At 43.2% G+C, this 24,617-nt stretch overlaps 2 protein-coding genes across 6 annotated transcripts in view; one reads left to right on the top strand and one right to left on the bottom strand.

The window, feature by feature from the left end:
- The window catches only part of SLC41A2 (solute carrier family 41 member 2), a 65,041-nt gene extending 50,257 nt beyond the window's left edge, over nt 1-14,784 (top strand). For 3 of the 4 annotated variants that reach the window (XR_004239617.1, XR_004239616.1, XR_004239618.1), the window contains one exon: nt 12,952-13,172. Coding sequence is in view for 1 of the 4 variants with exons in the window: in XM_032105906.1 (XP_031961797.1) it covers nt 12,952-12,960 (9 nt within the window). In the remaining 3 variants the exon portion in view is untranslated. Of the gene's footprint in view, nt 1-12,951 lie in introns of all 4 variants that reach the window. The other variant, XM_032105906.1, reaches the window with a different exon arrangement.
- Nucleotides 4,163-24,617, bottom strand: part of CHST11 (carbohydrate sulfotransferase 11) — a 180,982-nt gene continuing 160,527 nt past the window's right edge. Inside the window, exon 4 of one of the 2 annotated variants that reach the window (XM_032105908.1) lies at nt 4,163-9,045. In XM_032105908.1, coding sequence (XP_031961799.1) covers nt 8,197-9,045 — 849 coding nt within the window. In that variant the 3' untranslated portion in view covers nt 4,163-8,196. The remainder of the gene's footprint in view (nt 9,046-24,617) is intronic. The other variant, XM_032105909.1, reaches the window with a different exon arrangement.

Below are 24,617 nucleotides of genomic sequence, written 5' to 3'. Positions count from 1 at the left end.
TTGATTCTCATTCAGCTCTAACAACATTGCATCCAGTTTTCTGGCATATTATGGAATGGAGGTGTTCAGCAGAAGCTCGTTTGTAGTTTTCTGTTTTTTTCTTTTCATGGTCAAGTCTGCTGCTAGATAAGGATATCTATTTGCAATCCATTTTGTCCTGTCCATGCTTATGTAGAAAGCTCCTGCCACACATAAGAGATTTTTTTTCCCCATTTCTTCTGCTTTTAGGTAGGTGTGGCTTACAGCTCTGTGGACTAGGCAAGACCCATGCACCTTCTGTATGCTCTGAGGGCAGCTGTCTCTCTGTTTGCAGGAAGCCTCAGAAAGCCACAGAATAATCTGGAACACCTTTTCCTTCAGGACCAGGAACAGGAGGGCTATTGCCACAGAAGTAGGAGCAAGCCTGTGTGCTTGCCTCAGGGCTACAGGGGGATGGCCATGGAGCAGAGCCAGCTTTGTATGACACTGACACCAATTTAACTCCTCTTGTGAAATGAGAGAGTTGGCCTGGAATCCTTAGTCAACAACCCATGGCAAATTTAACTTCAAAACGTTTTTATGAAGACAGTTGAGGCCAAAAAATGCGAGGAGCTGTGTTTGCTCTGTATGGCAGAGTGATGGTCACTGGATGGAAATGAATGGCTGTGAGTGACAGGGGGATAGGATGCCCAGGTTCAGGATGCCTCTCCACTACGACAGCCTCTGAAAAGGGGGGAAGTATCTTGCAATGCAGCACAGGGCTGCGTTCAGTTCACATCTATCATGAGGTGGATCCAGACTGCATTAGCAAGATCTCTGATGGAAAAGGAAACCATTAGTTATCACCATCACCTCTTCAGCTAATTATCCTGAGGCTTTTTGTTTAATCAAAGGAAAAATGTGAGCATGTTATTTCACTCACAAGCAGGAGCACACCTGGTTGAATACACCTACTGAAATGTCCTGCTGGAGGGAAAGGCAAAGTATCTGTCTCCAACTGGAAATCTCTGCACAACTCAAAAGCTCACTGTGCATAGTAATTTGATAATAATGGAGGAGTTAAGTGTAACACCTATCACAGGAACTGTGACAACACACGTGAGAAAAAGGCTAACTGCAGCCTTATTCTGGTCTAAAGTATAGAGGGCACCTATATATTTCCCAAGTGAAAATTCCATCCTCTTTAAATGAGTCTTCTGCTGCTCAAAACCAAGCACAAATTGACTTAAACCTGAAGCCAGTTAATTATTTCAGAAGTGTTCACCCGAATGCTTTCCATGTGACTTCTTCACATCATGAAAAGTAAGACAGATGCTGCAAACTAAGTTTGTAACTCCTTGCTTAGGAGCCTATGTGCTCTGCTCTGGCTGCATTTCCCAGCATGGAATACCATTTTATATGCGAGCATTTATAGATTTTAGTCAGCTTCCAGTATCCCTTGTAAAGATTTGCTGGGTAACGTGAAACACACTACAATGAGCAAAGCAAGATTGTTCACCCCACTGTGTTCTCAAACATTTCCTCTAATTTATTTTTCAGTGTCTCACAAGGAGACTCCCCAAACCGAGACCTTCCATCTTAAATTTCCTCCCATCTTGCAATCCTTTTCCACAGTATAAAGACTTAATTTCTCACCTGAATTGCACTCAGCTGTGCCTCCTTCTAATCTTTGCACCATTAACTTCAAGAGCTTTTCTCACTAAAAAATTGTGGGTTTAATTTTTGAGTTTTTTCTAAGGGAAAAAGGGAGGCTTTAAAAGCATCTGCTTTGGGAATGATACATACAGCATGTAAAATCATATTGCACACAGAGCAGGAACATTTCTATGATAAACTAGAAAAGCACATTGCAAAATTAATTCAAACTAGTGAAGTTGTTATGTCCTTCCATATAACTGAAGGCAAGTTTCTTAATAAAGCACGAATAGCTGTAATTCCTCAAAGGAATATATTTTGTTTTTCTTGAATGGGGACATCAGCATTTACCTGGACACCTCTGCAAACAGTGCTTGCCTCTCCATGGTGTGGCTGCTTGCTCTGATTTGACTTTTCTTTCTAAATTAATTTATTTGAAGTTTAAAAAAACAGTAAAAAATGCAGTGATTGATTTCATTCATAGAGCAATCACTTTTTAAAAACCCCTCCACTTTAGACATAAAACTAAATCAGTTTTAGCTAGAACAGTTATCTGCTAAAGGAAGTCTGAATAAATTGAGCCTAAGAAAGGCTTAGGTAAAGGTTAAACCCTGACTTTGCACAAGCTTTTATGGGAAATTATAACTGCTGTGGGTTGCAGATTTTGACTTGGTGTAGGGCTGCAAATACCTGCTGATAGCACAGAGACCTCTTGCTGCTAAAAAGTCATGAATTGTCACAGTAAAATTCTAGATTTTAGAATAAGCCAAAGCTTAATAGCTGAGCTGTTATTATTCAGCTGTATGTTACCCTGACAGCTTTACGTATTAATGAAAAAAACAGAAACCAGGGCATAAACTTTGCATTGATTTTTTTCTCTGACTGAGGAAAACAGCTTTGCTGGTTGGTTGTTTTTTAATTAAAAACTCTGATTGAAATGAGATTTTCAAACCCACATAATTTTACTGTTAGTGCTATGTCTCATTTTCCAACATGATCTGTCCATTTGTTGCACAGTGACAGGATGTTTGCTCCTGAACACCTAAAGGAATGTTAGCTCAGGTTGCTTTTACTCAAAAAAATAGGGACAGTCAAAGCCAGTAATGTTATTAAAATATTGGCAAAATATATTGTAAACAATTTATAAATGAATGATAATATTTTCCATATTTTTTCCACTGTGAATAAGCCACTACTGTTGTTCCTAAATGCCTCTGACTAAGCCAGCAGAAGGTTTTCATCAACAGTGAGTTGAATCTCAGAGTCCAGAGGCTCGAGCACACCAGTAGAGTGACATTTCAAGTAACAGGAGAAAAAGCTGGCTTCTTGTCCTACCAATAGGGAAGATGAAGTTGATTTTTCTCTGTTAACATAGATTTCCTTTTAAAACTGATTAGCAGGCAATCTGGGGAGGTGGCATTTGGATACGTTGTCTTTTAGCACGCTGAGGAATAAAACCAGACTCTAATATTTCAACATGTTCAATCTTTGGCAAAGTTGAAAGTGCAACTGGAAAAGCAAGATATTTTTGTGTGGCATCAGGAGTCTTGTACGTGATGATGTGCAACACAGTGAATGAGAAAGGCATGGTGCTGCCGGTTGGCAAGCATATGCTCTGGTTTCTGCTCTGGTTTCTGCTCTGCTGCTGGCTGCACTTGCTTGACTTTTTACTCTTTTCCTTCCTATTCCCCATATTTTTAATTCTTTTGTAATTATGGTGGAATGGAATGAAATGTATTTCCATCCAAACAAAGGTTGGGAGGAGTCGGAGTTCGTGCCTGCACAGGGAGCTTTCTTCAAACTTTGCATCATCTCTGCTGGACTTAATCTCTTATTTGGGTCAGAGGACACCTCAGTTGTGCAGGATCCTGCCACTTTTTCACATCCCCCAGTGCTCCACATCCCTCTCCTCTGCACACAGCCCTGCTGCTGCCAGCTCTCCTGTCCTACAGCAGCTGCCTGAGGCTGGTATCACAGGGCAGCTGCGTACCAACAGGAAGGGGTTTTGTAAATTTGCAATTATTTAATGGAAAAATCGAGCCTTGCCAAAAGGACAAATCCTCAAGCTTTCTTCTAATGGTGCAAATCCAATTTTGTCAGTCTCTGTGGCAGTATCAGACACTGGGCTTTCTTTCCACCTACAAGCAATGAAGGAAATCACTCTAAAGCTCTGCACCCAAGAGCTGTGCTGAGAAGCCATTTCTTACTCCGTTACCCCAAAAATGGAAGTTTCTGGGTTTGTGTGCATGTGATTTCAATTTTGTAAAGCCCCCCCCCAGCTCCCTCCCTCCTTCCCTCCCTCCCTCCCTCCCTCCCTCTGTGGTTGAGTTCTGCAGCTGCTGGTTCCCCCTTGCCTGGGCTTGGTCCCCTGGCTGCCCTGCCAAGGCACCCCATCAAGGGATTTCTCCTGCTCCACAGGAGTAGATAATTTTGAGTCTTCAGTGTGTCCTGCCTACAATATACAATAAGGCAGGTGAGGAAGCAAAGCTGTGCAGACAAAAATCCCGCCCTGAAAGCATGAGCCATAAATAAAGCACACAGAGAGGAATTTTCTTTCTTCAATTTAATTGAATTTACTTAGAAAAATAATCAGGCTTGAATGGCTTTTTTAAGGAAAGATTCATGAGCAGTTCACACTTGTGTTGGCAATGTATAATTTATCTTTTTTCCTTTATTAACAGTATATTTAAGTATGAGGAGATACTTTTCTACAACAAGCCTTCTACTGCATACAAATAGGTTAAAAAAAAATCCAACCCCACATTGATGTTAAATTATTCGTACACATTGTATTGTGCATGCATGTAAGAAAATAACACTCTCTGTAACAAGAGTAATAGTAAGGACAGTCCCTTTTTGTACCTGAAAAGTGCAGCAGACTACAGTGAAACCCTAAAACATCTGGAATCAACTCACTTCTAAAAGCACTTCTGCTTGTGGATTATTTATTTCACTTGTCTTACACAGCGCATGGTTCAGGCAGTTTGCACATTTCTGTGATAATGGACGTGGTTTATGAAGAGGCTGAAGCATGGACTGAGCCATGGTTTGGGGGGACATCCCACCAGCCAGGAGTCACCACCATGTTCAGATGGGCCAAATCCAGCCTGCATTCCAGGTTAAGGTGCTTGGGGCCATTTGGGGGGAACGACTCCTCAGCTGTGGGTATCATGCCAAGTACGGAGCTGCCAGCACTGCTGGGCTCAGCGCTGGCCCTGCCAAATTACAGGGAGGCATCAGCTGCTCAGAGATGAGGATCACTGCTCCAGCAGCTTTGAGGGGGCTGGGAACAAAGGTGGGGAGCAGGAATTTCCCTACTGGGTCCTCTCTGTGCTCATCACTACTCGACATAATTCACACACACCCTTCTATGCCAGCAGCTTCCTGGGTGGCCCTTGCAGCTGCACGGGCATGTCTGTATTTTACATTTTACTGTGGCTCACTGCTGCCTGTTTGTCTCCCAGGATCAGCTTGTGGCCACAGCAGACATGAAGCCGGGAGAGAGGCAGAACTCAGGAGCAGACCAGCCCCTCTTCTCCTCCAGCTGGGAAACCCAGTAAAGAGTTAGAGGGTAAAACCAACCTGGTTCCCTGGCTGCCCCCCACTGCAGGTGGTGGCTGCCAGCTCACTGAGATGAGCACAAACAACCCTGAACGTCTTCCTGTGTGGCTGCAGTGAAAAGAGAGATTTTTTTTTTGGCTCAGTCAAAATAACACACTCAGTAGATCAAAAGAAATGGTTTTTCCTTAACTTTTGTCATCCTGCTCTGAGCTGGTGAGGGCTTGCTGCTCACTGCACAGGACACTACTAAATCCAGCATGTCAGCTGTTCATTTTAAACACAGATCTACAGCCCATTCACAGCACCTCAAAATAGATATAATGCTCTAAGTAGCCAGGTTGTAGTAGTTTGGAATCAAGGTTTTTCAAAAGCAAGTGACTTTAAGTACCCACTGAAGTCCACATAAAAGCCTTCTCAGTGCTGAGCATCCATCTGCAGAGCTACCCTCTGTGGGGAGCCAGAATTTGGGTAATCGAACCCAAAGCTGTTGCTAAAAATCCCAGCTGGAGCAATGGTCACCCCTCAGATCTCCTGTACACATTTTTCACCCAAAGCTTTTCTATCACAGCTACCATATAGAGGTTTTGTGTCTCCAAAGCTATGAAACTACAGAGAATATTTCAGAACGCATAAAAATGTGGGGATGATGCCAGAGAAAAGTACAAAAAAAAGGGGGACGCACAACCTGTTTTTTTAAATATTTACTTTCTGAAGCAACTTTTGTCTTAAACAAAAAAAAAAATCACATCACATTCTGTTGGATGGATTAACAGCTAACTGGAAAGGAAATTGGACCAAAATATGAGCACTGTGGGATGCAAGACCCAACTAGCACACAAATAGCTTGTAGGAAGTATTGTGGGGGGGAAAAAGAGAACCTGCCTCAGACAGTTGTTTTTTTTAACAAGCATACAACCATTGAACTAGAACACAAGAAGGCCAGGGCACACTATGAGAGGCACTTGCAACAGCTCCACATACTCTCAATGAGTGCTTTAAAGTAAAACAACAACCAGCAATGGATCAGGAATTCAGAGGGGTCAGCCACAGCCAGCCAGCCCTTTGCCAGCCACTGGGCCAGTGCTCTGGGTTATGAAAACTGTGGCTGTTACAGAATGGATAAGAGATTTATTTGTATGGTATGATAGAAAAAATAACGACCTGAATCCTGCCTGAGTCCAAACCCAATTGTGAAAGGGCTTCAGTTGCTGTTTGTTATGTTAATTTGTTTTTCAATGAGATTTATTCAGCAACTTATTTTTATCAAATAAAATACAAACTGTTTTTCTTCTTTAATCACATCTGTGTCCTGGAAACTAATATAATTCAGTGGATATTACTGGCTACTGTACAATATGACATTTTTCAGGATCTAGGTCTGATACAGTTGAAACAGCTCTGCCTTCAGCTGAGTTTATTTAAATCATCAGTCATTTCTGAAAGGGTTTGTTTTGCTCATAAGATTGACATGCAGGCAAGTTAAATGCCCCATTTTTAACCAGCTATCAACTTTAAAATGGATTTTGGATTTTCACAAGTGCCTCAGTTTAGCCTCTGCCTCCTCTTGCCCATCAGCTGCCTGCGAGCGCTGAAGTGCCTACAGAGCATTTCCCAGGCCATACACCTCACCTGCATCCACTGAAGCAAACATCTGGAGAAGCCTGAAATTCTGCTCCCACTAGCTGGCTAACAGATCCACATTGAAATCCCATTTTTCATTGTTTATCTGCTGTGTATAGATTAGTATTTGCTTACTCAAAACAATCTGCCATCCCAAAAAGCTGTTAAGCACAAAACAACTGCTACTGAGATATTCCCCTTAAGAAAAAAGGTCATGGTCTTACACTAGAGGTGACAGATTAATTTCTAACCCACTGGAACTTAGAAAAATCCCTGTCAATGGCATTTAGGCATCAACTAAAAAAGAAGGCTTCTTCTTCTCCCTAGGAAAAAGCCATGAAACCAGCATGTAGGAAGATGAGACCTTTTTAATTGCCTTGCATGCTTAGACAATCAACATGAAGATGACTTCCTGACTTTTCAAATGGCATGCCCAGATCGCTTATAGCAACGTACCATGACTGGTGTCTCTCGAGCCAGTTTTGGTTGCCCATCTTAAGATCAATTAGGAAGGCATGACTTGAAGAGGATGGAGGTCCCCACAGCCCCATCCTGGATATGAATTAAGTCAATGCCAATTGCTTTGGGCATTCAAAAGTCTCTTACAGTCACTTTCCGAATGCTGATTCTTTTCTGATGGACCATCCTCAATTCATTTGGGCTGGGAGGCTTCAAAATAAGAGACAAATGGGAATGGTCATATTCTCCATAAACTCATTAAGACTTATAAAGGTTCATGGTTTCTCTTCCCTAAGGAATACATTCACATTTCTTTCAGTCATGGGTTTTAGATATCATGAATCTACCCAAATCTGAGTTACTTTTCCTTTTCAGGCCTAGAAAGATAGATTTTGTACTAGTATTGAGTGCAACATCACTTTCTAAAGAACTTATTTTCACCACTCTTCTCAAAGCATGTGGCACCAAGAACCATTCCCGTATTTACCTGCATCGATGGCTAATGGAAGAATATTATTACCCAGAACAAGCTGAATCAAGAAAAGCACAAAACCAGACTCCTTTTGTCCACATGTTATCTTATCTCTGCTGCTGAAGTGAAACCTACCAAGAGACAATGTTTTAAATAAGTATAAATAACATTAATTAGAACTGGAGGAATGCAAGATCAATGAAATTCACCAGAACACAATTAACATTTGTTTAAACAGTGTAGCAGTATTATTCATTTCTACAGCTAGATCGTCACAATCCCGTTACCCTGCAAAGAGAGCTGTCCTTTCTTACAATTGATTTAAATAATTTTGACTGTGCTGCTCGCAGCATCATTCAAAAAAAGAAAATATTAATTTACAAAATAACCCATTCTCCATATTTATTATGACAAATAAAAATCTTAAATAAAACAGGCTTTCTCTCCCCTCTTTCCCCCCAACCCATCCCTCATTCCAATTTCAGGTAGCTTGGCACTGAGTAATTAAACATTAAAAAATCAAGTTTGTAGACTTCATACAGCTGCGTTTGGTGCAAGGAGCTGATGTTCTGGAAGAATTCTGTGGTCATTTCGTCAGTAGTTCTCGTAGACTTTGCATAGGTGGGGAATTTCAGGTAGTTGCCGACTCCCGCCAGCTGGAGAACGTAATTCGAATCCTCTTCGAGCGTTTCGTACTTTCCTATGAGGTCGTAGTGGATGTGGCAAGGGTGGCAGAGGGAGTATACAGTCTGCCAGTGCTCATTGAAGGGCTCTTCTCTTTGGGTGTGTGGGTCGATGAGATATGCCACAAACTCTTCAAATTTCACGTCATCACCTTTCCGCAGAGCTTCCTGGGTTGCGTTTTTCCTCTGGCGCCTCACGATCTTGGTGCCGTATCGCTTGTGGAAGGAAGTGTTGTACTTCTGGGTGAACTTGTTCCTGTAGGCTGACACCAGTCTTTCAAAAGGCTCACGAACAAAGAGGAACTTCATGTAGTTTTTCAAGCGGTGGTTGATCTCTGGGATGCTGTATTGGTTGAGGGTCTTCAGGTTTGAAGACACGTGGGCTTCATTGGCCGGGATTTCCATGGGATCGCTGTATTTGCCTCTTCCCGTCAAAACCATCATGACTCTCTTCCAGTTTGTGCAGGCCACTTTGGGAACATAGCAATAGATCATTTCATGATCTTCATCCACAACCAGGTGCTTGAGATCGTTGGGTGTCAGCACACGGCGCTTCCTGCTGGACACGCTGTTTGCTCGGCACGTGTCTGTCACTTGGTCTCGTCTGATCTGATGAAGAATTGCTGTGTTGGACAACTGCAAAGGAAGCACAGGCACCAGTAGGTCAAGGGCTGGGAAACTCCAACTGCCTCTTTTGCGTATTATACAAGTTCATAGAAAAGCAGATCTTCCCCTGCGTGGAATAATTCATTATGTGGCTGAGTACAACTGTTACTATTCTAGAAGATAAACTCTTTTTGTCTCCAAACTTCTTGATACACACTGATTAAATGCTGTTCACACAGCATCCAGAGCTTTGCTTTGAAGACAGCACGAAGCAGCGCAAGTGTTCACACAGCATGGTGGCAGGCAAGTGTATTTACAGAACCCTCATCCTGAGATGTGGTCACTGCTTTGCTTAGGCCTGGAAAACAAATCTTGCCTCCACTCTGCAGTCCAATCCACAGCTACAGCAGTGCTAGACCTTTTGCTGCTGAGATGGGGTAGGAAGACACCAGAGCTGGAAAATTTGACAAAATGGAAACTGTGTGTGTTCTTCTTACTGGTGTCTTTTACGTTAGAAAATTTAATAGTCATGTTTCTTAGCTATGATCTTGAATATGGCTTATATGGCTATGACCAGAATAAATGAAGCCCATGGATATTCCTGATACTCTCCAAGAGGAAAATTCATTCAGATATGATAACCATGCCAGTGCAGGGCTCCTGTGTTTGTTATTCAGAGGTGGTTTTGCTGTGCAGCCCCTATCCTCACTGCTACAAATACCTTATTACATATTGAGAATACACTGCATCAAAGCAACAGTGGGAAGATTTTAGTAATGTTATTTACATTTATTTAACACCATTTACCTGTGAATTTCAAAGAGCCTTATGCTCAATAATTAATTTAGCCTCAAAGACAAGAATTAAGGCAAGTATTGACCTTCCTATTTGATAGGCAAGGAGGTCTGAGATTCCTTCTTGTATGCTGAGTCTTTCAGAAGTATTTATCTAGTACCTTCTTGTTAAATTAACATGAATCACAGGACACTGAAAAGAAGTATTTGAGGCGATGTAGACTTTATACACCTGCTATGTGTGTTCCTTTGGTTATAGGGGTCTTCCTGCCTGCCAGTATACCAGACAAAACCAGTATATGCCAGGCAAAATCCTTTGTCCTTGGCAAATGGTTTTGCATCATCTCGGGAGTTCATACTGAACCTCCAGTTCCTGCAATCATGGGTTCAAATCTCTGCTTTCAATAGCAGTACTTAGCCATGATTCGTCTTTTAAAAACCCAACAAAACTCAAAGAAAAGGATCCAAATAAACTTTAGAGTCAAAACCCAAATGAAACTCCAAGATGGGACCAAGCCACTCACAGGATTTCTGAGCTTTGGAGAGAAAGGAAATAGAAATTGCATTGTTGCAGATGAGCCCTAAGAGCCCAAGTTTCACCCACCCAAGGGACAGCAAAAGCTTTTGCAGCACTTAACTCTCCCTCTGTCTGGGCTGTGGTGGGCTGCAGAGAAATGTTTTCAGGGGATAAGCGACACCAAGGGGCTGGTGCAGCTCCGTTTTGGGCAGGAAGACTTTTCCTTCAAGAGAGTGTATATGTGCCAAGCCTGGGACCTCTGTGTTTTGCACAGTGCCACCCACCACTTCTCCTCTGAATTCTCTGATACTTTCCTCATCTCTTTTGCCCCTCTGTTCAGTAAAATGCAGGCTAGTGGTTAAAATATGCAGTAGTCCAGTGCAGCTCTTTTAGACAGCTTGTCTTGTCTTTTGTGTGTGGGTGGTATCCCCCTGGATACCTCCCAGGTGCACTTCAAGGGCAGTTTTATGTTATAGTCAGAGATGAGAAGCCAGATGTGAAATGTGCTTCGTGCTTTCTAGGAAAACTGACTGGTGGGGAGTTTCCAAATAAGATGTTAGAAAGCAGTTGTCAAGGCCCACACAGATTTTTCAAGGAAATTACTTTTTCTGTTAAAAAAAATGAAAAGTCCCTATTTCCATTTATGATGTCCTCAGAGCAAAACAGAAGTCATAGTTCTCAACCAGCTCTATACTGGTTAGAGTTACCAGTGAATAATCTTCAAAGAACTAAACAAAACCCAATGCAAACACACAGACATACAAATTCTCCTTTGCAGCAGATAAAAAGCTGAAATCTCTCTCTTTCTGAAGATCTTCATCAAAAATCATATAGCACAGTGGTGCTGTTTGCCTCTGGTTTTAGAGTTAAAAAAAAGAGAAATGCCTGAATATATTGCTACATTATAATATGTTAATGCACTGTATTTGATTTTCTGGTGCTGTTCTTAGGATAAATACAGAATTAAGTGGATGAGAATCTATGGTCTGTATTAGATAGAAGGTCAGATATGATAATCTAATGGTTACTTCAGACCTTAATCTGCAGATGAATCTTTGTAGAGCTGTGCTTTGCTCCTGATTTCATTCCTCCATCAATAGGCTAAGCACTTCTCCCCCATACATTAACATTAATGAGATTTTCAGACATTTAGAGTAAGGGGGAAAATGCAGCCTTAGTATTTGCAATTGCAAATGAGACTGTACTACATTAAATTCATTTAGAAGATTACACTTGTACATTTTCAAGTGGTACTTTCCTCTCGCTCTTTTTAACATGGAAAAAAATATGAAGAAATGGCATAAAAGTTTGGTGAGCTACATTTACTAAGTATACATTTACTAAGCAGCACCCCAGGGTGAGCTGTGCATGTGTTCTGGCTTGCCTGGGGGTACACAGAACGCGTATTAAATAGCAATGCAAGAGTAAAAGGGGATTGTCTTGTTCCCATCAAACACAACACCATCTGGTATGGCTGATGGATGAAGGGCCATGTAGGAAATAGAAAGCTCAACTTCCTTTTTATTTTGTCCTACTGACTTCAGTTTACTAACAAAAAAAAAAAAAAAAATGGCCAATTTTGTGACTGTCTTAGAACAATGCCAACTGTGTCAAAGCCCATTTCTACTGCAGCTGACTAACACACCTGATGCACCTGGTGTGTTAGAGCTGACCTACCTGCTTCCCCCAGAGACACAAAGAGTCCTGCTGGCTCTCCTCAAGGTTTGATGGGAACAGCCCTCTCGCTGAAGGAGTGGCTGATAGGAAGGCCACATTCACCCTGCTCTAGTGAAAGGTCAGGTAAGGCACCTTTAATGGAATCCTGAAAGAACCACCAAACTCTCCATTGCACAGAGGACATGCTCTGTGGCCCCTAGAGTCTACAGCACCATGGAAGGTAATCATAACAGCATTTTCAATTTAGTATTTTGAAACTATGCATTAGCAGTGAGTTAGCTGATGATAATATGGTTCCTTTTCATTCTAAGTTACAGGCAAGGCTTTTAAGCCACATAATTTCAGTCCTGAAGCTGGTGAGGGGAACTGGGGAAGCAGAAAGTTTAAATGAGACTGGAAGTACATTTGTTTAAACTAGAGGTCCACTTGGCCAGAGTAAAAATGCAAATGTGCTCACAGCTAATGAGGAAAATAGACCCCACAAATTTAAGCAGCCAGAGAGAAGATCCAAGGGATAGAAATCTTTAAACTCATGGATGGTGAAGGGCAAGACTAACAGTTAGGGTCATGGACTGTCCTCCTCCAAAGCTGTTACAGATGTGGCTACAGCAGAGTTGTGAGTGTGCAGCTGCTGCCTGGACACTGATGGCTGTGTCTGTGGTCATTACCAGAGGCCCCTGCTGCTCCCTCAGTTCTAGAAACCACAATAAGTAATGGTGTAAATCTGCTTTGGGAGAGGACTCTTTTAAGCCTGTGTGCAGATTTTAAGCACTGAGAGCAGTGTGGGGATGGTGATAAAGCCAATGCTCAGGTCTGTCCTCTGACTGTTCGACTTGGACTTCATCAGGGCATTAAAGGTTTTGGGAAGACATCTGATAAAAGCAGCTGTTCTTCCCTGACAGGACTGACACCATAGATGCACTTAATCATGTTTTTGTTTTCCTACAGAAGTTGTAAAGGGGAACAGAGAAAAAGAGCATGTCAAGATCAAAGCTGTCCTTCCTTTTCTGATGCAGCAACCAAGTTGAACAGTGAAGTGACGTGAGCAGCGGGAGACTTCCAAGCTCAGTGGCATTAAAAGAAGGAAAAGAAAAAAGTAGTCTGGGGACACTCTGATCCCAGAAGCTTCTCATCTCCATCAGTCCCAAAGTAACAGCAAGGGAGGCAAGTCCAGCACACTCCGCTCATGTGGATTCTTCTGTTCAGCGGAAGGTGGGGGTGTGTGTGCAGGGCGGGGCAGGAGGGCTTTTTGTGGAGAGCACTAGAGAACATACTGACCAGAAATGCATATGCTGACCAACTGGCAGTCATCAACTCATTACAGGCAAAGGTTATTCAAGGTAAACCAGAGTAATGAGATGGGAGGTATTTCCTTCTGGTTACTTAGGCACAGCAGGATAAAGTAATCTTTGAAGACCTTTCCAAGCTTGATGGCCAAGCAGCAAGTACAGATTTAAACACAAGGAATTTTTAATTATTTTTTTTCCTGAATATAGTAGTATGCTGAAAACTAGGTACAGAGATCAATTCAATTCACAGGTACCTGCACTGAAAGCAGTTTTTTAACAAAAGGATGGAAATACTGAAGTGTCACTCAAAAAGCCCATTAATTAAATTCTGCCTCACTATAGAAAATTATCATGGAAAGAAGTAGCCACCACATTTACCAGGCAGGGTTTTGTTTATTTCTCTTGCACTGCCTGCAGCTAGTTCTATATTACTGCAACCAGGCTCACAACCAGCCTCTGCTGGGACTGCTCACATGACATTTGATCATGGCAGACTGAAGGCTAAAATTATCCAAATAAGTTTAGAGTGGAATAATGAAGATGAATATTGTGAACGGGGTTTGCAGTCCCTTTCCTTGCTAAATTGGTTTTTCTCTTCAATTTTGCATTAACAAAGACTTTGCATCTGCCTTTAATTCTTCAGTTACCTTTGTGTTTGGAGGTTCGGTTTGTGTCCTATGCTAGAACTGTGCAAGTTGCTGCAGAGTTCCCCTCATCTGTGGTCCATCGACTAAAAACCAGCTAACACCCAGCTGTCTCTATGCAGCACTGTTAAAATCAGAGCTCATCTCCACCGAATTCTTCTTAATAGTATTTGTTCAGAAGGGGTGTGTGCAGCAGCCTCAGAATCCACAGAAAGAAAGGTCTTAAAGTGAGAAGTGTCAGACAGACTAACTATAGGTGGCACTAATGGTCCTGGTTTTGTGACATCGAGAGAGCCTTTCAGTTGTCTGAAATCTCAATTACCAGCTCTCCTTCCCCCAGCCCCCCAGTTACACCATGAGTCCTAGGAGGTGTTTGTTACTCAATATACAAAATGTTTTTCAGTGTTCCTTTTGTTTTCCCAGATGCTAAAAGGGTGGGGGTTTTTTGAGCATGAGGTTACATGCAAGCATGTTTCCAATCCTGTTTTCACATGAAAGGTGTGAATAAGATTCTTGCAACCTTGATGGAGAGCCTTGAAGTTACAAGCATGGTTTAGACTATTTTAAGACTTGGCTTTTACAATTTGCACCCATAACTACCCTGCTTAGTGTATATATGTGCTATACACCAAGTTCTAGATTGTATTTTTAAAAATGTTCAGCACTAGACAATAATGGGGAACTAGCAATTTTTCATACTTGACAGTCCAAGCATTTCTCAAATCATCACAAATAATTATTACTCTGTGCAGATTTCTACAGATGACAGTCAGATAATTGTAGCTATGTGAATCAAAACACTGTATCTAAAAGAACAATCGCGTTTTCAATAAAGGCGTTTTATTCAACTGACCTGAACTGCAACAATTTTTAAAAAAGCAATAGCTTTGCAGCTTTTCAGACTTTGATTTATTTCACATTTCATAGCATATTATTTTTGACTTAATTTTTTCAAAAACTTCAAGCACTCAAATGAGAAGCACACCAAAACTCAATTAATATTTGTCGAGAGAAAGTACATTGTGTGTACTGGAGATGGAAATGCTTTACATCTTCCCTGACAACTTGTGGACAGACAAACTGGAAAAAATGAATTTGCTATGAAAATGTCTCTACAGAGTGGCTGGATAATAGAAGATACAGCTAATATTAACTTAGGAGCATTTTTACTAAGTGAGAACATTTTAGAAGCAAGTTATATCCTCTGAAGGAAACTCTTAAAATATTACAAAGCTGTCCTCTTTTCTCCATTTCATACATTGAACTTATTGCCCTATAGAGAAGATTAGGCTAAATATGCATTTTTTCCCATTTCTTGGTATTTCAAACCAAGATAACCAGACAATTTTCAGTCCCCATTGCAGAGAATGCACCAGGGCTATGAAAAGAAGAATCAAAGCTCTCGAGAGTAAAATGGTGATACACAGTAGCTGCCAACGCTCTATTGCCAAACATCCTGAATTGCTTCATACATTCCCTCCTTCTTCCTGTGCCTATCCCCAACTTTCTCTGTCTGTGTCTGTGTGCACTCAGAGAAGGGTACAGCAGAGAAGGGTGAGATAACTCAGCAGTTGCATTACTGTAGGGACTACACTGATTTGATTAATGACACCCCTCAAACCTGCATTGACTTTGGCACTCACTCTTCTTTATCCAAGTACTAGACAAGTACTAGTTGGGTGCTGGAAAAAAACAACACTGGACCAGTCAAAATCTAGCAACAGACACAAATGCAGCCACAGATGCTGATACTTTCCTGGGAAAAATTCACAACTAGCTCATTAGGTACTGACCTTTTCATCTTGGAGAGAAAGTAAAATACCACAGAGAGGCTAAATGATGCAAAATCTTGAAAAATCAGAGACTGACACCAAATGACACCAGCTGTACATAAAAACCAGCTTTTTAATCAGGCTAAAACAAGACATCTTGTTACACAACAAGATACGGATCCAGGAAGAAAAGAGCCAGCTCCCTTTCAATGCCACCTTCTCCTGTATAATCCCAAAAATCTTTGGAAGCCTGTCCATTCTCATTCTCCATGCTAGGAACTATTTGTATCAGGACTCATACCACACACAGGGTTTGGGGATAATAGGATAAATGTAAGTATCTTATAAAGTAAAGTGTCTCCTCGGAACAAGGAGAGGGAAATTTGGAAGTCCCCAGGAAGATCAAGCAGAAAGACCTATGGCCTGGGCACATTGAGGGTGAAGGATGTGCTGCTATGCATGTTGCTGTTCTGAAGCTCTGAGGGAATATTACAAACACAGGGCAGGCAAAACTGAAGTGACTGAGTTTAAGTGCAATACATGCAAGAGGTAAGAAACCTTCAGGAAGGCTGGAGAAGCCTTGAGCTGGGAACGCTTAAAGCAAGCAATCTTCATGTTGGTGGGTTTATTGGGATTTAATTTATAGAAGATGAGTGTCAAGCTTCATGTTGCGTGTACACTTTGCACTGTCTTTCCAGCAGCCAAAGAAAGGAAGAAGGAGAAGGGGAACAGATGGTCAATCCTTTTTTTTTTTTCTCTCTCACAGCAAGAAGAAATGGATGAAACCCCAGGCTGGGACCTCAGCAGCCATGGTGGGGTGAGGGTGATGGAGCTGTGCTGCCTTCCCACGGCAGAGGCTCTGTGCTGGGACCCAACCTCTCTGCGCTGCTGCCACAGGCACCTGCTGCCGCTCTGACACGAAAGGACAGCACATGATGAATCTCTTTGCTCCTGGCTCGTTCTTTAAGTGCAGCGATAAATCACTGTTTGCATTAAAAAGCTGAAAGGCCTGGCTATCGTATGAATTTAATTTTAAAAGGAAAACTCTCTGTCCTTTCCCCTCTGACACACACACATGGACAGACGTGTGCATGTCTGATGGCTGGGGCTGAGCTCGTGCTCTCTGCCTGTGCATGGAACCTGTAACATGCAGGGACACAACCACTGTCCTTCTAACCCTCCTTTCCCAAGGATACACTACTGTTGCCCACAGGTGCTTGGCAAAGAGCCAGGCTTGCAGAACCGTCTCCAAGTCACCAGGGACTGCAGACAGGGTCAAAGAGGCTTCCACTTTTTATCTCACAACTGCCAGGTTACAGTCGAGGCATAGATGAAACATAAACTGGGACAACCCAAACCTGGGGACAAGCACATGGCTTGGGAAGCTTGAAGCCAAGCAAGTGACCTGTAGCTGCTGCACTCTGCTATGACATCTTTACTGTGGGAGCTGTAGATATGATTTTCAAGGAAAGGCTTGAGAATTGGTTAGGAAAAGGCATACCATGGACATCTGCAAATGATGCACTAGGAGGAGCACTGGGCTGGGGATGCACGGAGTCAGCCAGGGTGGAGATGGGAGTAGCCCTTAAAAAACAGAGTAAGAAACTACATTTAAGCATAGCTGGCATCTAGGAGACAATGGAAAAACTGACATTTGTTTCTCTGTTGCAAGGCGTTGTGGTTGCAGGGGTGAGATAAACTGGGTGGAGTGGGGAAACAGGATAGAGTAGATTCGTAAATACAAAAATACAGAAGAAATTCCACAAGGAAGAAAAGGAATAATTTGGACTCAGTCTGGTTAGGACAAGTAGTAATAGAGCTAAACAAGAGAGACTCAGATACAGGATAAATCCAAAGAGAAAGGTAAGATATGGGTGTGCTGAAACAGAATGAGGAATGTCCAGCTTTGGGAACATCCACCTGCCCAAGAAGGGAGAGGGACTCAAATAATCCCACCACACAGGCAGGTGTTGGCTTGCAGGTCCTTCAAGCTTTGCAGACCTGGGATGGTGGCTTCTGTAAGCTAAGCTTGCTGTCACAAGCCTTGGTATTTCACACGCTCCAGGAGCAAGGCTTTCAGCAAACACTGCCATAGAGGCAGGGGCCGGTTCGTGCTGTGAATGAAACCTCCCTGAGGAAAAGGCAACACTGTCAAACTCCAGGGTGGGCAGAGACCGGCCAGGAGCTCCAGACAGAAACCGTGTGAAACCCTGCACAGGACGTGGGGAGGTGATGCAGCAGGTCTGAATGCCTGGAGTTGCCTGGGACACATGTGCCCTGCTCCCCCCAGCAGCTCTGACCTGGAAGCCAACGTTTATGGATTTCTCAGTAACACAAATCCTCCTCCTGTACCTCTGGGTTGCAGTTTAGGTGTCACACAGTCGAGTAGAAATACTTATTTTCTTCTCAGCAGGATATCTGCTATTTTAAGTGAATACAATTTATTCAGTCCCATGCTAAATCAGGGTAATATGTTTCCAATTTTTAACTCAGTGTGCAACACACCAATATTGCTCCAGAGCTTTTGAAACCCAAATAGGAGAAGCAGGAGAGAGTTGCTGCATAGCTGGTTTCCTTACATATAATTCATAGGCTTTAGCAACCCCCTCAAGGAGAAGGGAACCCCGCAATTATGTGTTTAGTGTGTTGAGTCCCTGTTCCCTAACCTGAGCAGGCATTTGGTTGGAATGGGACACTGTGGGATGTCCCTTCCAGTATCTCTGAGCAGGTCAGGTGAACTTAGCTCCTGTGGGTCAGGGATGCAGGTTCAGGCCCCCACCAAGAAATGCCATGCTGTTATTTTTAAGGTAAGAGGCTGGAAGAAGGAGTGCTGATGCCTGCTAAGTATAACCCTGCTGTAAGCTCTGCCCTGTGAGCCTTGCTTCTGTCTAACTGGATGGTGCCAAGGTCCAGAGGAGAAAGGGAAGAGAGAGCTAATCTCAGCCTCCCAGCAGGCCAGCGTCAGAAACAAGAACAGATTTCATCTCCTGTCTCAATATGACTCTCTTTTCTTGTAATGGTCTAGATGAATTCATCCTGACACAGACTGGCAAAATACCTAAATCCTTTGGGTAATGATTTTCTTCTCCTTGACTAAACTATTACAAATTAACATTGAATTTATTTTACTTCCCCTTGGTAAGGTTATATTTTGCTCAGACTAAACATTGCTGTTCTAAGGTAACTTTTTCTGGCACGTTTGGCTGTGCTGCTCACTAATGCTCACAGAAGGTGACTAACCAGGGTTGCTCATTCTCCATGGCCTTAATTACAGTTAACCGGAAACTTTTCACCTTTCTGCTGCTCTACAAAAAGAATTAGATGACCTCCTGCTTGAAAAGACAAAAGGCCTCTTATACTAAAATGCTAGCATTCATTTATAATCTTAATTACAACATGCTTCCCAGGAAACCTTCCTGCTGCAGAATGTAGCACAGAAATAAGATTCTGGGTTAACATGGGAAGCCTGTTTCATCAATAGCTTCCTATGTCTGATTTATTCTTTATTGACATAAACACCAGTGACTCCAACCCCGAGGGATGCTCAGTCCCAAGCCAGCCAGCAGTAAGTAGTCCTTTAGCCCAACTATGATCCTGTCAGGATTGGGCCCAAAGAGGGACCAGGACAAAAGACAGAAGATGAACCATGACACAGGAGAGAAAATAACTTGCTTTTTCAATATTTTGTTTTTGTTAAAACCCCCTGCTGTTTCAGTCCTTGTGCACCAAAACAAACCCACTGCCAGTAGCCAACCACAAGTGATTCCACCACAGGCTTCTCTGGGAAGCAAAGAATGTATGCATAAGGCTGCTTTCCCTGTTGGCCACCGACACCTCTTCCCGGATGCCAGCTTGCTCCATCCACTGTGCCAGCTCCGCACAGACAACATCCAACATTCTGTGGATCCGACCACCAGGCCCTTGATGGAAACTTCCAGTCCTCCTGGATTCCTCTACGTCCTCAGCACAGCAATAAAAGAGCAGAAAATACACCTAGGTAATCTCCTTTAAATTCTGACAAGCCTGGGGTGACTTGGTTGCATTTTCAAGCATCTGACTTGCTACATTAATTCTTCTTATGTCAGAGCATGAGGACAATGTTAAAAGTCCCTTTCGCCAGCCATTCAAGACAACTGGAAGGTACAAATATTAGCATGATGCCTCATTCATTTTTCCTCATCTCTACAGCTGTGTTTACTGTGATTTCTAAGGGTTCTCTGTCTCATCTAATAACAGATCCATTTAGGGACTGCATACTAAATGTTGCTTTGCAATAGAAGAACAGATTCTTAGTATCTCTTTAAATGGCAGCTCTTTTTTTCAAACTGTTACCTCAACTACAGCCTGAAAGAAATTGCACATCATCTTCTTTTCCCTTTTTTTTTTTTAATGCTCATTCTTTTTTAAACTTCCCAAAGAAAATGAGCAGAAAAGGCCCCTCTGAGCTCAGGCTTTTGGGATCCTTCTCTGGCTGCAGCCAAGCACTGTCTCCTTGCTCTCTGCTCCTTTCACAGATGCTGAAGGCATGCCAGCCTCTCATCAGTTCCCTCTCTATCTGCTGAAAGGGCTGGCTCCCTCTTCCGTGCTCTTGCACCCTTCTCAGCTGCCTTATCCCACCTGCAGCTAGAGCATGCCAGCAAAGATCGGAAGAAAACAGAGCTCCAGGACTAAATTTCCAGCTAGCTCTTGCTCTGCATGCAAAGCCCCCTGGAGCAGCTCCCCGCTGTCCCTGAGCTAACATGCCTGCAGCACCGGGCAGGCTCTCGTGGCCTTGGCAAGCCTGGAGGGCATGGAAAGATCGGGAAGATCTCCCTTCTCCCTGAGCAGCGAGGCAAGGCAGAGAGGTGCCAACCCGCAGCCCGAGGGACATGGCCTGACAGCCAGGAGTGAGTCGAGGCATTCAGCTGCAGGGCTCGGAGAGCCAGGAGTGTGTGCTCCATGGCAAAGCGCCCGTGTGCTCCATGGAAACGTGCCCACTGCTGTGCCGTGGGGAACAGGGTGGCTCTGTCCCGCACACAGGGCCGGCCTGTTCCACCTCCACGGGGCTCCTCGTGTGGCAGAGGGAGCGCTTGGCCTGGAGCTGCTCACAGGGGCAGCTTCCCCTCAGCTCAGGCAGAACGCAGAGCCTGGCAGTTTACACTCACTGTGCTGCTTGTTGTTACTGCAGCCTTGGGAATGTGCTTATGGGGGAGCTGATTGCTTGGCCAGCAACAGCCCAGCTACCACTGACTTCTGCTTGCCCACCCTTACCAGGCTGTTACAGTTCCCAGGACTTTTGCTTTCATAAGCTGCTTATTTTCTCTTTGATTAAGAAATAATGCCAATAAGCTGGGCAGGAATGCATACATCTCTCTTTATACATACATATGGATACGTGTATATGCATCCCTACCCACATCCATGCAGTAAGCACCGAGATGGTACACACATTTATGTGGGTCACAGACCAGGGCTCATGCGTGCTCCCAGGCTGTACTGAAGCACTGAAACACATTCTCATGTGTAAGCAGGTGGGACTGAAAAAATTCAGTGGAGGGAAAACACACACTACTGCTGATCTTCCTTAGCAGGGTGATGTGAGAAGCATCCATGGAGCCCACTCAGTACCTGGAACTACTGCCACCTCCCTGATGATTTCAGTCAAGAGATGTCCGATGGCTCCTGAGAAGCACCGGCAGTTGATGATGTCCAGGCTTATTGAATAGAGGCTGTCCTTCTCCAGAGCTGCCAAGTGACATGGACTTAGGAGCAGGGAAAAGTGACAAATTCACACAATGCAGGAAGAGCTGATATTCCTGACAGAAGAAGTAAACCTAAATTACAGTTTCTTGCTATGAGAGCTGTCATTTTAGACTGTCTCTGCAGAAGCTTCCACCCACTGGATCCATGAATGAAGAGTTAAAGGTTTCTCCTCCACCCCACAGCGTTGCCTGCTTCAGGACCTGTCTTCTCAAGGCAGGGAGAGCTGCCAAGTGCTCCGTGCCCTTCAGCTCATGGAGGTGCTTCCATGGCACAAATGCCTCCACAAACACGCTGATAATTAACAGTGGATTTTGCTCTTTGAACGTAGCCTTTTATGAGATATATCAGCATAGCTGACCTAGGGATTAACAATGACATCCAACTGCTTTCAACCCTCTTTCTTTTGCATTTCAAATATAAAACTGATTTTGTGAAAGTCTGCTTATCCTGTTGTTTCTAAATCCCTTCTGATGGTTGATCCTAGCTGGAGCAGGTCACTGCACGAAGGCCCATTTGTAAGGACCACGCTTAAACACTTTTGATCTGGTGTCTGCAACTCTGTGTCCATTCCTGCAATCCATCCCATGGGTATCTTCCAACTGATATGCATCCCAGCTAGCACGAGCAGGGAAGTCTCACAAAGCCTCTTTCCAACGTCTCCTACTGTTTCTAGAGACATTCGCTTCCTGCTTCATGACCTAACTTTATCTCTGACTTTGTTTGTTTAAAAATAAACTTTGTTCACAGGGGAAAGCAGTACGTGGGAGCCACTGCTTCCAGGAACAAACTGTAATTTCACTCAATTTATTCTGCTTTCCCAGGCACTCTCATTCCAGCTCTCCACCACCTCTCTTTATGCACCTGCAAGTCCAAGCCCACAACTTCAGTCCCTCTTTCCAGTGCCCTTCAGAAGTGGTTATGGCCCCTTAACTCACCTTATTAACACCACTGTGTTCAGTCAGCCCTGGTTAATGCAATACAGGGTCTAAGGTAATCCCAGTTATTTTAAGGTTAGCCTTAACTCTTCCTCCTGCCTGAGCTTCTTTTGCACTTGTGCCTCTCCCTGCTCTTCCCTCTCTCTCCTCAACTGCTCTTTATTTAACAGCCCCTTTTGCGAGCTGCCCTCAACACCACTGAAGCTCAAGTTGAACTTTCGAACCCACGGGAGGGCTGGGAGAAGAGTGGGGAGATGCAAACATTTCCAAAGAAAGACATGAATGTTAAACAGGATGAGTAGAAGGCTGCTCCAAAACACACGTATTCTTAAGAGACCGAGATAAAGCAGCTACCATACACTGTTGCTTTAAACCTGATGCAGAACATCTGCTCCTGTTTTGCTTTTCATGATTCATGTCCTCTTGTCTGCAGCTCTGGAGAGAGAAGGACCACCTGAGCAGGGACAAACTGCTGGTTCACTCAGACTATTTCCAGGAGAAGAAAACACTTGCTGAGATTAACTGAGAAAACCTGAACTGCTCAACAGCCAGCAAAGCTATGAAGAGCCTGCACATCAGTCTAACAATATTTTTTGTTCCATTTTCACCCATTCCAGACAGGATTGGGCCCCTCCCATCCTCCGCTCCCCACTTAGTTTTTGTGGATCAGCTGAGACCAGTAAATCTCAGGGGCTCAACTGCAGCCTCAAAGTACAGCTTTTTGGAAGTACTCTGAGATTGCTCAGCTCCCTATGGGGAGGCAGTGGAGCAGACCCGAGTCCACTAAAACATGGGAATATTTTAGCTATGACCAGCCTCATCAGGGACTGAAGGCAACAGATGCATATTCAATGGGAATAAATGCTTATTCCCAAATAAAGCTAAGACAAACTGCAGAGGGATCTCCAGGTGCTGGCAGGATGGATAACTCCTCCTGAAGCGGCATCGAGCCACTATTGCAGATTGAGGTCTGGGATAAAAACACTCAGTACTTATCTGATATTTTTTCAATCTGCAAACTTTAAAGCATCATCCCCACTTTCCAGATGTGAGAAGCCAGCCACAAAGAACCAGTCCAGTGTTGCTGCATTCTTCTACCATCTTCACAAGCTGAACCTTGTCCTCTTCCCACACCTCTTCTCTGTCCAAGTGCAACTGACGGGTTCAAGACCTAATGCTACCAGAACTTCCAATTTTCTGTCATCTTGCCTTTTTCTTAAGAGGGGAAATGGGGTTTATTCTTCAGCCCTGGTTCCTGGTACTGCTCTGGGAGAACTGCAGAACAAGATATATATCTCCAAATATTTGTCCTCCCTGAAGTTTCTAGAAGACAGGTTAAGTAAATGGATTAAATCAGAGACTCAAGATTCAGATTGAGAAACTGTGGCAGTAAAGAATGCTGGAATCAGCAGATTACAGATATTCAAAAGCACTTGGTTTAGGCTTACATCTTTCCCTCCTTGTCATTTCCTCCCTGAACAACAATTTTGAGATTCACCTTTGGGTCTAACTTCCACAGCACGTTGGTGTCTGTGAGAAATCAGTAACATACATTTGGCACTGCCTGTTGAGAAATATGTAGCATGTTCTGCAGTAACACATATAGCTTTTTGTTTATCAAAATTACTATCTTAAATGCCACTGAGATCTCACAGAAAGTCACCAGAGTTACGTACAGTCAGAACACTCCAAGATGTTGTACTAGGATTTAAAGAAATCACTTGAAGTACAAAATAGAAGGGTTGCATGTGTTGGTCTGTTTTTAAATTTAATAACATGAGTTTGCCACAGCCCTGAAAATCAACCTGTATGTTACTGAAAAGAAAAACCAAACCATAAAGTTCACTGGTCTATAAAGCTCATGGCAAAAAGTAAAAGCTAGAAATTTTTTTTGTTTGTTTTGAAAATACTGGTTCAGTGCAGACAAGAGAAGGGTGAGATGAAAACAGTTTATCTGGAATAGGTGGACAGTATTAAGCCAAACCAACCTGATTTGGAGAAGCAGCATCAATAAGCTGGTTAGTGGGTACAGCTTAAATGAAGTACTACAACTCTGCCTACCTGTTTCAGCCTACCACAACTTACTCATCGGCACTAAAAATAACTAGAAACACAGCAGAGAAGGTGAAAGAAAACATGAAGGAAAACAAGCAGCCTGAGCAATCCATTAAAAAACCTCCAAATAGTAACAAAACCACAGCCTGCCTGGGAACAGCCCTCTGGGTTTGAATG

Source organism: Corvus moneduloides, chromosome 4, assembly GCF_009650955.1.
Source record: "Corvus moneduloides isolate bCorMon1 chromosome 4, bCorMon1.pri, whole genome shotgun sequence".
Lineage (NCBI taxonomy): Eukaryota > Metazoa > Chordata > Aves > Passeriformes > Corvidae > Corvus > Corvus moneduloides.
Note: the sequence above shows the minus strand (reverse complement) of the source record. Positions and strands in the feature narration are given on the sequence as shown.